General features: G+C 49.7%; 1 protein-coding gene across 1 annotated transcript; it reads right to left on the reverse strand.

Annotated features, from left to right (window-relative positions):
• Positions 1–1,454: 1,454 nt before the first annotated feature.
• On the reverse strand, positions 1,455–13,053 carry CRYBB1 (crystallin beta B1). The gene is made up of 5 exons (XM_032883249.1): positions 12,886–13,053; positions 11,056–11,174; positions 7,196–7,328; positions 3,839–3,981; positions 1,455–1,724 (listed from the first exon to the last, which is right to left on the reverse strand). The coding sequence occupies exons 1-5, from the start codon at positions 13,051–13,053 to the stop codon at positions 1,541–1,543; spliced, it is 747 nt and encodes a 248-aa protein (XP_032739140.1). The 3' UTR covers positions 1,455–1,540.

A 13,053-nucleotide genomic window follows, 5' to 3' on the forward strand; every position in this document is an offset into this window, starting at 1 on the left:
CTCTGTGCCTTTCCCATGGCACTCCAGGCTGGCCAGGTACAGCTGTGTAAGTTGGGCACAGCACAAGGGTATCGCATTCACACAGCAGACATATAAATTCTGGCAGATGGCAGTCAAGTGTCTTGAGGAAGAGGCATCTTTTTATCTTTTGTACAAAGGTGCCAAGTGGGATAGTAAGTAAGTTCCCTGCTGTTTGTTCTGGCTAGAATGTTATCTTTCCTCTTCTCTACCAAGCAACTTCCTGTCCCATCCCTCAAGGCCCCCTCCAATATACCGTCCTCCATGACAACACCTTCCCCAGCCTTCCTGTGTGGATTAAAGGTTAATAACATCAATCAATAATAAGTGTTGATACAGGAGTCAATATAGCCTGGTGCAGATTTCCAGAGAGCAGGCCATGTTCCATTTACAGTGAGACAGATGATTCTCAGTGGAACTTGGACCCAGGATTAAATAACACAGCATCAGATACAAGAAAATAATGCTCTCTTTAATCTTTTTTTATTATATCAGGGGAAAAAAATCTGTTTGGAGCAAGCATGTCTTTCATATCTCTCTCCAACACTTGCTAATCACCATTTTATCAAAGACCACGCGGGGAATGGGCTTAGAGTCTTCCACAGGTGGTGGTGTCTGTTCGATACTTGGCCTTCTTAAAATTGTATTTACACAGTTGCTTTCTATCTATGGCGTAGGATGCTGATTTTCTGCTTCCTGTAGTGTTACAAAGTTTTATTTACAAATCAATGCCTCTAAGCACAAAACAGGAGGTCTATTAAAAAAAATATATATATATATACATATAGAGAAAGAGAGAGAGCAAGAGAGGGAGAGAGAGAGAGTAAATAATACAACAGGTGTTAAGCCAAGAAGGCAAAAAATCATGAGCGTGCATGAAAGAGTAGAGTGTGAAACCACGGATTTTTTTGAGAGCGTGCGCTCACCAGCCAACCTGCCTAGGTTCAAATTTCAACTGGCTGTGTGACCTTGACCAAGTCACTTTCCCTCTCTGAGCCTCAATTTCTTCACCTGTTAAATGGGAATGATTATAATACCGACCACCTAGAGTAGTCCAAAAGGTACACTAAGAGAATGTGTGTAAAGAACTTTGCAATGCTTGCTGTTTTTATTACTAGCATACATAATTATTAACACTGAGGATGGGGCGCCTGGGTGGCTCAGTCGGTTAAGCAGCTGCCCTCGGCTCAGGTCATGATCTCAGTGTCCTGGGATCGCGCCCTGTGTTGGGCTCCCCACTCAGTGGAAAGCCAGCTTGGAATTCTCTCCCTCTCCTTCTGCCCCTTCCCCGGCATACATGTTCTTACACGCTCTCTCTCTAAACTAAATGGATCAATCTTAAAAGAAAAAAAAAAAAAGACCGAGGAAGTCACAAGTCGGCAATGATCGGGGGCCCCAAAATTCACGTCTATGCACAGATCCAAGAGACATTTTGGCGTTAGGAACTTTTATTTGCACGGGAAAGATGGGGAAACTGAGTCTGAGGGAGGGGCGGGGCAAGGGAGAAGAGGAAGGTATGGATTTACTTGGGGGGCTCGGCGGCCAAGACCGGGAAGCAGCCCTCACGGTGCCACTGCCTGTCGCGCAGGCGCCTCACAGCCTGCATCTGCGGCTGGAAGGCCCCCCACTCGTTCCAGTGCCGGAATTCGCCGGGCTCCAGGAGGTACTGGTACCCACGGTAGCCGGGATATTGATAGCCGACCCAGCTGGGAGGGAAGCAAGAAGGACAGGGTGGAGACGGCCAGACTCCCTGCCCGGTACCCGGACCCCAGCGCGGACCGGTCAGTTTTCCACCAGCAATCCTCTTTCCATCCTTTCTGGGCTCGGGTCACGGGAAGAGGGCGCAGCTCCTCTGTCCTAGCTTTGTCCCTTCCTGGGGCTTCCTACAGACCTCTCTAAAAGACGTTGGTTTCCCGTTCTAGAAAGTGGGAGTGGTCACTAGGGCTAGTTTATTACGGGGCAGAAACGGGAAAATGTACCAGAAGCGCTTACTAATTATACCGGGTCTGTGCGTGTGTGCGCACATGGTAAGGAGGGAGGTAGGTAGGTAACATCTCACTGGCGGTGACCCGGGGTTTACAGAACAGGATGGGAGGGATGAGGATAGGCTTTGGGGATCGCTTAGCCATAAGGCAGAGGAGGACGAGGAACCTCCTTTCAAATAATGGTTTCCTTTGTATGTAAGTGAATTTATAAGTAGTGGTCAGGAACGCACATTCTGGTATCAGCCAGGTTCTGAACCTCGGTTCAGATCCTAGCTCTGCCTCTTGCTAGCTGCGAGAATCAAAGTGGAGGACTTATCAGAACTCCAGCTTGCTGTCTGTGAAATGATGCTAATACACCTGTAGCATCGGTTTGTTACAAAGTTTCCCTAGCTATTCACTGAGAATGAATTAGCACAGTGCTTGGTGCATAGTTATCATGAATGATTCATTTCTGACTTCTGTCATTGCCTGTGCTGGGAGGGTCTGTCCAGGCCTTTCCCACACACCGCCTGCCCATCTTTCAAAGTGGGCTTTAAGTTCTAGCCCCCTCGGATAAACCTCTGACATGCCCTCCACTCCAGCCAGCATATCCAGGTCCCAGAAACCTCCCGTCCTCCTCTGACCTGCTGTGTGGGCCATCTCTGACCCAGTGTTGCCGGACATAATCTCATGGGGATATGTGGGCCTCCCTGCAGAGCTGAGTGAGCTGCCTGAAGTCAGGAATTGAGCCTTGTTCATTCCTGCCTCCCCCAGGGTCCTGGTACGTTGCTGGGCTCACAGGCCATGCTTAGCAAATTTCATGCGGGCTTCAGGGAAGAAGAAAGGCCAAGCAAAAAGCCAGCGCCTGATGCTGTTACAGGAACTCAGAGTCTGGGTGAGAGACAGAAGTCCTATATTTGACTGCAGGAGACCAGGAGTGTCTGGCATGGTTTATCAGAGGTACAGGACCTCCTCGGGGCATCTAGTCCTCCTCTGTGTTCTCAAAGAAACGAGGTCTCGGGGCTCTGTTTTGAAAGCTTCAAATCTGAAGAGTTTGGACAAAGGACACTTTTAGATCAGGGAGTCTGACGTGCCCATTGAGCAGATGGGAAATCTGAGGCACAGAAACGGGCACAGGGCTCACCCAGGTCTCACAGCACTTCGGTGATTGGTCAGCGCCCCTGCATTCACAATCTTGTCTCTCAGAAATCACTCTGCTTGGGGTACCTGGGTGGCTCAGGGGGTTAAAGCCTCTGCCTTTGGCTCAGGTCATGATCTCAGGGTCCTGGGATCAAGCCCCACATCAGGCTCTCTGTTCCACAGAGAGCCTGCTTCCTCCTCTCTCTCTCTGCCTGCCTCTCTGCCTACTTGTGATCTCTGTCAAATAGATAAATAAAATCTTTAAAAGAAAGAGAGGAAGAAAGAAAGGAAGAATGAAATCAATCAATCAATCAATCAATCACTCTGCTCATTTCCCCAGAGGCTCTGGATTTCCCTGAGTATGGTCTTTCCTGAACACATATAGACTCATTGACCTGTATCCAGTCTGCCTGTATCACTTTTTTCTCCAACCCCAAACTGGTCTAGAAGTATTTATTCTCTCCACCTTCCGTCTTTTTAGAACCAGTTGCCGGGTTTTTTTTTTCCATTGGCATGTAATTCATCAAAGTACAAATCCACTCTCCAGAGGAAGAAAGTTCTGTGGGTGGAATCCCAGGCACCAGCCCTGGGAGAATTTGGGAGCAGCCATGTGGCCTTTTCCTATGCACCCGATGTTATATCCTATAAGAAGAACGGCCTTTGAGTCTGTCTGGGCTTGCCGCAGAAGCCAAGGGCCTGGCTGGAGGGGTGCTTACGTTCCACTGGAGACCTTCACGCTGCCCACGCGGTCACAGAAGCCATAGACCCAGAGACTGGGCACGTCATCCTCCTGGATCTCCATGGTGTTGCCCTTGAAGTTGGCACCTTCAAACAGGCAGATCTTGTGCTCCCGGGAGTCCTAGAGAAGAAGAGACTGGGTCAGGCATGTGAAGTATCAATGGGGCAAAGAGAAGTAACTTTGAAGGGCCTCATGGATGTGGAGAGAGAGAGAGAGCTGAGTCCGCTCGGGCCACCATGGGACTTGCCCAGGATTGCCACTGTCCAGCCTGGAAGGGCCCTTCTCATATGGGGAAAGGGGATAGCAGCCTCAATTCTATGGCGTTGTCATGAGGATTAATCAAAGTAATCCATACATCACCCTTAGCAAAATGCCTGGCATACGCCGAGTGCTACCAAACCATTTATGCATTATTGGTATCACTATGGCCAGAGAGGCAGAGACTCAGAGAGGTCAGGATTTTTTTTTTAATTTTTTTTTAATTTTATTCATTTGACAGAGAGCGATCACAAGTAGGCAGAGAGGCAGGCAGAGAGAAGAGGAAACAGGCCCCCCACCGAGCAGAGAGCCCCATGCGGGGCTCAATCCCAGGACCCCGGGATCATGACCTGAGGTGAAGGCAGAGGCCTTAACCCACTGAGCCACCCAGGTGCCCCGAGGTCAGGATTTTTGATTGACGTCACATAGCCAGTGAGAGGCAGAACCTTTCAGAGAAGCATTTCATTCCTCCCCTCCCCTCTTGCATCCTTCTCCACTGCGGTCCCTGGGCCACAGTCACAGCAGGTCTTTTCAGGTTCCTCTACACCTGGTTCATCCATGCTTCAGGGACAACGGAACTCACTTTGCAGTGGAGAAGCCTTCTAGGCTTCCTGTGTCTGACTCCATTCTCATTCTCCGGGGGCTGGCTTCCCTGAGCACCCCTGGACTGCTTCCACCCCCACCTCCCACCCCCATCAGAGCCCCACTCTCCTTTCCTGCTTTCCCAGCACTCAACATGGCCCCTGTACAGCATGGGCCACGTGCTTTGTGCTTATAGATTGATTTCTATGATTAGGTTTTCAGGAGCCGCCTCCCGGGAGGGCAGGTACCTTGCCTGTCCCGTGGAGAGTCATGCACCCAGAGCATGCAATGGAGCCTGGCAGGAAGAGCTCAACCCACAGTGGTTTGAATACAAGACTATAAATGGAAGGTGGTCAGGGGAGACATCCGTCTAATTTCCCAGGAGCCAGTGCTGGGAAGGAAGGAGTCAGGAAACCCAGCAGGGAGGGAGCTGGAGCCGCCTAGGGAAGAGATAGATAACGATGGCCCACAGCAGGACAGTGGCTGGGATGGAGAGGAGAGAGTGAGCTGGTGCTCTCAGCCCTGGCTACGCAGAGACTACCTGCTGGGCATGAAGAAGATATCAGTGCCTGGGACCCAGCCCCAGACATTCCGACTTAATTGGTCTGGGGTGGGGCCCAGGCTCTGGGATTTGTTTTTTCCTAATAACATATTTTATGTAAGCGAATATGTCCAACCTATTATAATTTCAATATGCAACCAATATAGCAACATTAACCAACTAGTTATATTCTTATTTATTTTTTACTGTGTATTCAAACCCTGGCTTTCTATGTCACATCTAAGTGCACATCTCTATTCAGACTAGTTATGGTTTAAGCACTCAACAGTTCTGTATGGCTACTGCCTACAGTATTGGACAGTAAAGCTCTGGAGGCTTCTGAAAATGCCCTGACTGGTCAGTCCTCCAAACAAGCTTTGTTGACAGATATTGCCTTTTAAGGACCATTGACTAAGAGATAAATCTATGAATTCTTTTCTTTCCTTTTTTTTTTTTTTTAAAAAAAAGAGATAAAATACAAACCCAGAGCATGGGGGGGGGGGGGGGGTACCGAGGGAGAGAGAGTCTTAAGCAAACTCCACACCCAGCATGGAGCCAGATGTGGGGCTCAATTTCACCACTCTGAGTTTACGACCTGAGCCGAAATCAACAGTCGGATCTTAACTGACTGAACTAACCAGTCACCCCAAGATGAATCCATAAATTCTTACAAAGGGTTCGTTATAGCCTGATAACTGAGTCCCAAATTCTGAGAAATACATCAGGAATGCTGTGGTTGAACAATCCATTAAGATAAGTTTGGTGAAGCCAAAACAGTTGGCATCATGGACATTCATGAATGTTCTTTATGGAAATTCCTATCATGGGGGCACCTGGGTGGCTCAGTCAGTTAAGCGTCTGCCTTCAGCTTGGGTCGTGATCCCAGAGTCCTGGGATTGAGCCCCGAATCTGGCTTCCTGCTTGGTGGTGAGTCTCCCTCTCCCTCAGTTGCTCCTCCTGGCTTGTTCTCTCTCTCTCTCTCTCACTCCCTCTCTCAAAATGAGTAAATAAAATATTTTTTTAAAAAAGGAAATTCCCATGATGGAGGCAAAAGTTGGTTATTACTGGAAATCAACCCTGGTGAATGAAGACATGGCTGGCTCATGAGTCGTAATCAGCACAGTTCTGAAAAAAAACTGAATTTCTTAGGGATAACACCACTGAGCCACTGATCTTTACTTTGAGTCTTCTTTAAATTATACCATTTAACTCAGTTAAATATTATAAAGGACTCACTCAGTATATTGTCTTAACATCATGAAGTTCAAGGTGCCTTTCTACAATATCCGTCTTCTCAGCTCCCACACAAGCTTGAACCTGCACGTTTGACATGTTGGATAAGCACTGGGATTTTCAAAACCTCTTAGGAGGGTCTAATGTGCAGTCAGGAATTAGAAACATTCCACAAACAGAAGCAAGGGAGACACTGAAGTGTCTAGCTCTGACTGCTGGGGTATGGACTCTCAAAAGCAGCAGGGAAGGGGGAAAAAAAGCAGGGTTCATGCTTCTCATTTGTCCAGGGCTTCTAGCAGGGTCTGGATTCCAGGGACATCTTAAGAATCAATGAAAAAGAAAAAAAAAAAAAAGAATCAATGAGCAGGGCGCCTGGGTGGCTCAGTGGGTTAAGCCTCTGCCTTCAGCTCAGGTCGTGATCCCAGGGTCCTGGATCGAGCCCTGCATCGGGCTCTCTGCTCGGCAGGGAGCCTGCTTCCCCCTCTCTCTCTGCCTACTTGTGATCTATCTCTCTGTCAAATAAATAAATAAAATCTTCAAAAAAAAAAAAAAAAGAATCGATGAGCACCAGCGCCCAGCGCCCTTGGCCGTCACGCCACCCTGCCTGCCATTCCTCCTCCTTTCTCCTGCTTGTCCCACATTCTCTCGCCTGCCATCACACCTGACACCTGCTCCTGCCCTCCCCATTGATCCCCCAGGACCGGCTCAGGAGCCACTCACCATCTTGATAGGCCGGAAGGACATGAGCCTGTCACTGCGGTAGCTGCTTGACCACGTGTCCCAGCGCGGATACTCGCCCTTCTCCAGGACGAACATCTCTCCCCGGAAGCTGGACTGCTCAAAGGCGACCCAGCTGGATGTAAGAGGGATGGATAGAATGATAGGGGGGCCGGGAGGAGCAAAGGCAAGAAGGAGAGAAACCATCAGCGGAAGCCTTCCCCACACCCTTGCAAGGCAGCCCCAAGACCAGTGGGTTTGACCCTAGGCTAGGTTACTTACTGGCTGTGTGACTATGGGCAAAGGGTTCTGCCTCTCTGAGGCTTGGTTTCTTCATCTAACATGCCTATTTTCTTGGAATTGGTCGATGATTAAATGAGATAGTGTGTGTCATTATGTAAGCAAAATGTTTCCCCAGTTGTGGGATTCTCATCATTTAAGTACTCCAAGAACCTGGAGTAAAATAGACATAAGAAGACATTTTTATTTTAAACCTGATTACAGCTAGGAGAAAGTCTCTGTTGGATGCTGAGGGACCTTTGACACTCGCTAGCCTCTCTTTTTGTAACAAGGCAAGAACAGCCGCCTGCCCAGAGCCTTAAGCAGGCAACGGTATAATAGCCCGGTTTTATGTTTGTTGCGTTAGTTTTTTATGGGTACCTATTACTTATTGCAAGGGATTCTGGCTTTCTATTTGTGCAAGTGATGTAAAGTTTCTTTAAAAAATATATTTATCTGTGTTCAAAAAGTTCACTTAAAATGAAATACATTAAATAAATAACAGTCCTGGAAATGCAGGGGTATGGGGAAAGTTGATACAGGTACCTGAACACTGTGTTTGATAAGGACTGGCTTGGAATACGGAACCCATGTGGTAATTGTATGGGGGCAGTTAGAGGGAACTGGTAGTAACAGCCAGCTCTCAGATACCTCGGCGAATTAAATGTGACTGCATTTGAAGCTGTTCAGTCCTCTAAGAGAACTGATTACAAGTTTAAAGTCAAATGGGGCTTTCCTGGCTTTCCCAGTGCAGCCTCATTAAGGATGGGAAGTGAACTTGTGTTAAAGGGACCCCCTGGTCCTGGGGAAGTTGATGAGAAGTTTGAGGTAAGCTTTGCTTTACATGCATTCAGGAGTTCTCAGGGGACAAGAGAAACACTGACATTAGTATTATCTCCTTGAGATCTTCCTCAACCCAGAAGTAGGTGGGGGATGAGCTACCACCATGGTCTGAAACATAGTGAGTCCCAAGAGCATCAGGCCTTTGTCTGAGGAATGAGCCAACCCACCCTGGAGCGACAGACTTGAAGATGGAGTTGTGCTCCTAGAATAGAGGGGAATCTGCCTCAGCCCTGCTTGATCTGGAGTAGACAAGAAAAGGAAGGAAGGAAGGAAGGAAGGAAGGAAGGAAGGAAGGAAGGAAGGAAGGGGTAATGTTTGAGTGGATGGGTAGATGAATGGATAGGTAGGGGGTTGCGTGGGTAGGTAGATAGATGCGTAAAAGGACAGATGGATGGATGGATGGATGGATGGAGTAATAGTTGAGTGGATGGGTAGGTGAATGGATGGAGAGGTGGGTGGATAGGTAGGTATATAGATGCGTAATAGGATAGATGGCTGGGTGGATGGATGGATGTATGGATGGATGGCTAGAAGGAAGGAGGGAGAGCGGTAAGCAGATGGATGAATAAATGGAAAATGAATGGATGGATGGATGCATAGACAGATGGATAAATGAATGGTAAGTAGATGGATGATGGATGGATGGGTGGGTCGATGGATGGATGGATGGTTGGGAAGGAAGTCTTGGAAAATGGTGCCAGTCAGGAGATAAGAGCATGAACTCTGGAAACAGACCTAAGTTCTAATTCCAGCTTATCATTTATTTGCTGCATGACTTTGGGCAAGCCACTCAAGCTCAGTAAGTCTCAGGAGATGAGAGGAAAGATGACACGTACCTTGTCAGGATGTTATGAAGGTCTAAAAAGGAATGCTCAGAGCAAGTCCAGTGCAGAGAAAGCCCAATGAATACTATCTTTGATGGTTAAAAAGGGAGGACAGCTGCTGGAGGTCCAAATTTATGGAAGGACAGATACTGATCTTGCCACCCTGCCCACCTCTCCCCAAATTCACCCCTGTCATAACTCTGGGAGTCATAACACCCAGTGAGAACCTGTTATAAGAATGAGGAACTGTAAATATTTCTTTCAACATTTTTTCTCCTCTCCTGTAGCTCCCTGGTGCCTTCTGAGCAAGGAGAGAAGTAGGGCAGGGATATTAAGTTACGGATATGGAAACTGAGGCTCAGAGGGGTAAAGTCACCAGCAAAGGTCCTGGGATACTGTCAGGGGTCAGGACGAAGGTTCCTAAGTTTCACGCCCTGCCCCTCTCCCCAATTCTGGGTTGAGGGCACCCCTCACCCCTCCTTCCCCAGCCCACCTCATCCTCTCCATCCTTTTTCTACTACAGTCTCTCCCACAGCCCTGAGGGGCCTGACACAGACCCAAGGCTGTGTGACACTGACCACAGCCCCTGTTCTCTTTCCTATGGCGCAGCCCCAGAACACACACTGAAAACCAGCTGCTTCTTTGCTGGAGGAGAAATACTCTGGGTTTGAGTCACTGTCACCAAAAAAAGCCCGAAAACCCAAATTGGCCACATCCGCAGCTTCTGTTCCCAGCTGGGCTTTGGGGCTGGGGGTAGGGCTCAGACTGTGTTGACCAAACTGGGGTGGGGGTGGGCGCAGGAGGCAAAAGGGCGCCCCTCCCCACCACCTATCCCTGGACCAGGGTGACTTGGCTGAACTCACAGGACAGTGGAGAGGGTAAACAGTCATACCTGTCACCTGCTATGTTGGGACACTCACAAAGGGCCAGGCCCATGCTGCCTTATCTCCTCCAGGCCTTGGCATAATCCAGGGGAGGTTAGTGGGGACCATTAGTCTCCCCATTTCAGAGATGAGGAATCTGAGGCTCAGAGACTGTACAAGGTGACTGAGGGAGGTAAGACTAGAACTCACGCCTGAATGACTTCAAAGCCCATCTCTGCCCTTTGTACTGTAGGCCCACGTTGCTGGGCATATAGGCTGGGCATAGCCTTTGGGGGTTTGGGGCTGGTGAGACAAGAGGCAAAACGTCCATGTGGGTCTTGTTCTGTGTGCTGACCTCAGTCCACAGGGGTTGGAGCTGGTACAGCCACTTTGTGCAAGGGACAAGTGCTCCTGCTTTACATGGCGGTCCCTAAGGCCCAGAGAAGCCCAGAGAGGCAGGGGCAGGCAGTGGAGTAGCACTGTGGATGACAGGATTGACCTGAGTTGATTCCAGGCTCTGCCACTTACCACTGCATCATTGGCCAAGGGTCTTAACCCCTCTGAGCCTCTGTTTCCCCAACTGTCAAATGGGCATAAGAATAGTCCCTGCCGTACACAGCGATCATCTAGGTAAAGCCCTCGGTCAGTGTCTGAACACCTCGTGGGTGTTCAACAGATGCTTATTATTTCTTGTAGGGCTGCTTGATGCCCAGGAGAGGGGTTAGCTTGTGGGTCCTTGGCCCTCTGGTCTCCTCCTGCCCTCAGCGCCTCAGGTTTCCTACAGAGAGATAGCATTTCTCCCCCAGAATCATGACTCCCTGAGTGTAACCTGATGCTGACCAAATCCCCTCTCTGAACCTCAGTTTCTTTATCTGTAAAATGGGAAGGGGAATAATACTTCTGTCCTGGGTTTGAAGTGAGGACTGGAAATGATAGATGTGTCTCGGCTAGCACAGTGGCGGGGCAAGCAGCAGGTGCCCAGTGAATGGCCGCTGCTGTTTCCTTATTATTTTACCCTGGCACTGGGAATGTCCTCCCCCCACCCCACACTCACGGTCCCGAGGTGACAATGAGGCTGCGCACTCGGTCAAAGCCACGGTCTCCCAGGTTCAAGCACTCCCCAGAGAATTCCACACGACGGCCCTGGAAGTTCTCCTGCTCGAAGACCACCAGCTGCAGGAGAGAGAATATCCCCATCCCGGGGGGAAAGGGGTGCAGAGTGAGGAGGAGGAGGTACACTTCCCATCTGGAGAGGCTCTAGGCCAAGACTTTGTTCAGTACCTACATAAATAAAAGCAGATCATACAAGAGTGGGCCATGAGCAAAATTCTGGGAAACAATCCTGTCCTCCCTTCCTTCCACTTCTGAGCTTAGGGTCTGCACCATCATTAGGGACTGATGGATCGCCCGCCCTTCCTTCCTTCCTTCCTTCCTTCCTTCCTTCCTTCCTTCCTTCCTCTGCTGTTCCTTCTTCCTGGAGTGCCCTCTCCACCATACATCCCCATCCTGGAGTTCATGTTCCCTGTCCTCTCTAGGCTCAGATGTCACCTCCTCCAGGAAGTCTTCCCTGATGCTCTCACCTCATGTGGGCTTGGTTGAGTACTCTTGCAGGGTGCTTAGGCTGCTATTATTAGCACAAGTAATAGTCACTGCTGCTATGCTTCCGGGTCTCTCTCTATGCACCCCCTCTCCCCCTTTATTCAACCTCCAAAGACCAAGGGCTCCTCCAGGGCAGGGTGTGGGGTTGATCTAATTCTGCACTTCCAGCCTTGGCCTCAGTATCTGCCATAGAGCTGAGGCTCAGAAAACACTCGCCAGTCCACCTGCCTCAACCTAGGGGCCTCTGCATTGAACTTGGGCTAATCCCTGCTTCACTGAGCCTCCACTGTATTGGGTTTTCATCTGCTCATTGTCCCAAGTTGGGAAGACCTTGCCACTTACGTCAACTGAGGCAAGTGCCTTCCTTCTCCAGACCTCAGTTTCCCCAGCTCTATGAGGAGGAATTCCACATACTCTTGACCTAGCACTTTGCTCCTACACTTGTCCTTCCAAGAGGACTTCTGGTGGGTGGGCCTCAGGAGATGTAGATAAGGACATCCTGGCCACAGCGTGCTCCACAGCAGAGCTAGAACCCACCCGACGGTCCCATTCTGAAGTATCAGACAGCTGCCAACACGAGTGACCCAGAATTAGCGATCTCATAGTAGGTGAAGAGGAAAGATAAAAACCCAGAATGATTGCATACGGTGTATTTCAAGAAGTTAAAAACATGTAAAATGCCAAGAAAGGAATTTCTTTCAAAGGAATACTGCGTAAAAATGCACGCAGGTGGATGGCGGGGAGAGGTGACAGTGGCAGTTGCCTTGAGGAGGGGAGAGGAGTGGTGGGCTCATGAGGGAGACTTCAGGGTTAGAGGGTGTTTACCAGGTTCTGGCTTTTAATGGGGGTGGGGGTGAGTTCGCAGGCAACTGTTGTATTAGTCAAGGTTAAATACAAATGAATGATTAATGAAGTAACGAAGACAAAAGCCGGGCAGGTGTAGACCCTGTGGGCACTTGTCCCTAACCCAGCATTGCGAAATGACCCCAGCTCTGAAACCAGACCAACCCCAACCCCAGGGACTGGGGAAGTTCTTTCAGTCCTCTCTGCTTTGAAGAATTTTCAGGAAGGTCTGAGGCCACCTGCTGCTCCTAGAGTGCCTCTGGGGAGGGCTGGTGGTTTCTCGCTTTTGAGAAACTCTGAGCACAGGCTGGTGCAGGCTGGCTGGGTGGCTAAGTGGAGAGGGAGGAGGGAAAGGGGAGGGGAAGAGAAGGGAAGGGGAGAGGGGAGCAGCGGGGAGGACGTGAGGGGGTGGAGCCCATCCCCTATACCTCAGGGTGTGTACCTTGTAGCTGCCAAGAGGCAGGTCCCCAGCTTTGGTCGTTGGCACGGAGGCTGGGGCCAGGGCGGGGCCGGGGCTGGGGGCAGGTCCTGTGGCCGGGGTGCCCTTCCCCTTCCCATCAGGCCCTGGATTCACAGCAGCCGTAGCGGAAGCCTTCACAGCCTGAGACAT

The sequence above is a fragment of the Lontra canadensis genome, unplaced genomic scaffold, assembly GCF_010015895.1.
Source record: "Lontra canadensis isolate GAN:19392208 unplaced genomic scaffold, GSC_riverotter_1.0 scaffold87, whole genome shotgun sequence".
NCBI lineage: Eukaryota > Metazoa > Chordata > Mammalia > Carnivora > Mustelidae > Lontra > Lontra canadensis.

Excerpts from the sequence above, each read along its gene's own strand:
- CRYBB1 (XM_032883249.1), bottom strand. The coding sequence starts at position 13,053 with ATGTCTCAGGCTGTGAAGGCTTCCGCTACGGCTGCTGTGAATCCAGGG. Across the intron at positions 7,329-11,055 it reads CTCATTGTCACCTCGGGACC|CTGGGTCGCCTTTGAGCAGT; the intron begins GTGAGTGTGGGG and ends TCTTACATCCAG. Across the intron at positions 3,982-7,195 it reads CCTTCCGGCCTATCAAGATG|GACTCCCGGGAGCACAAGAT; the intron begins GTGAGTGGCTCC and ends CTTCTTCTCTAG.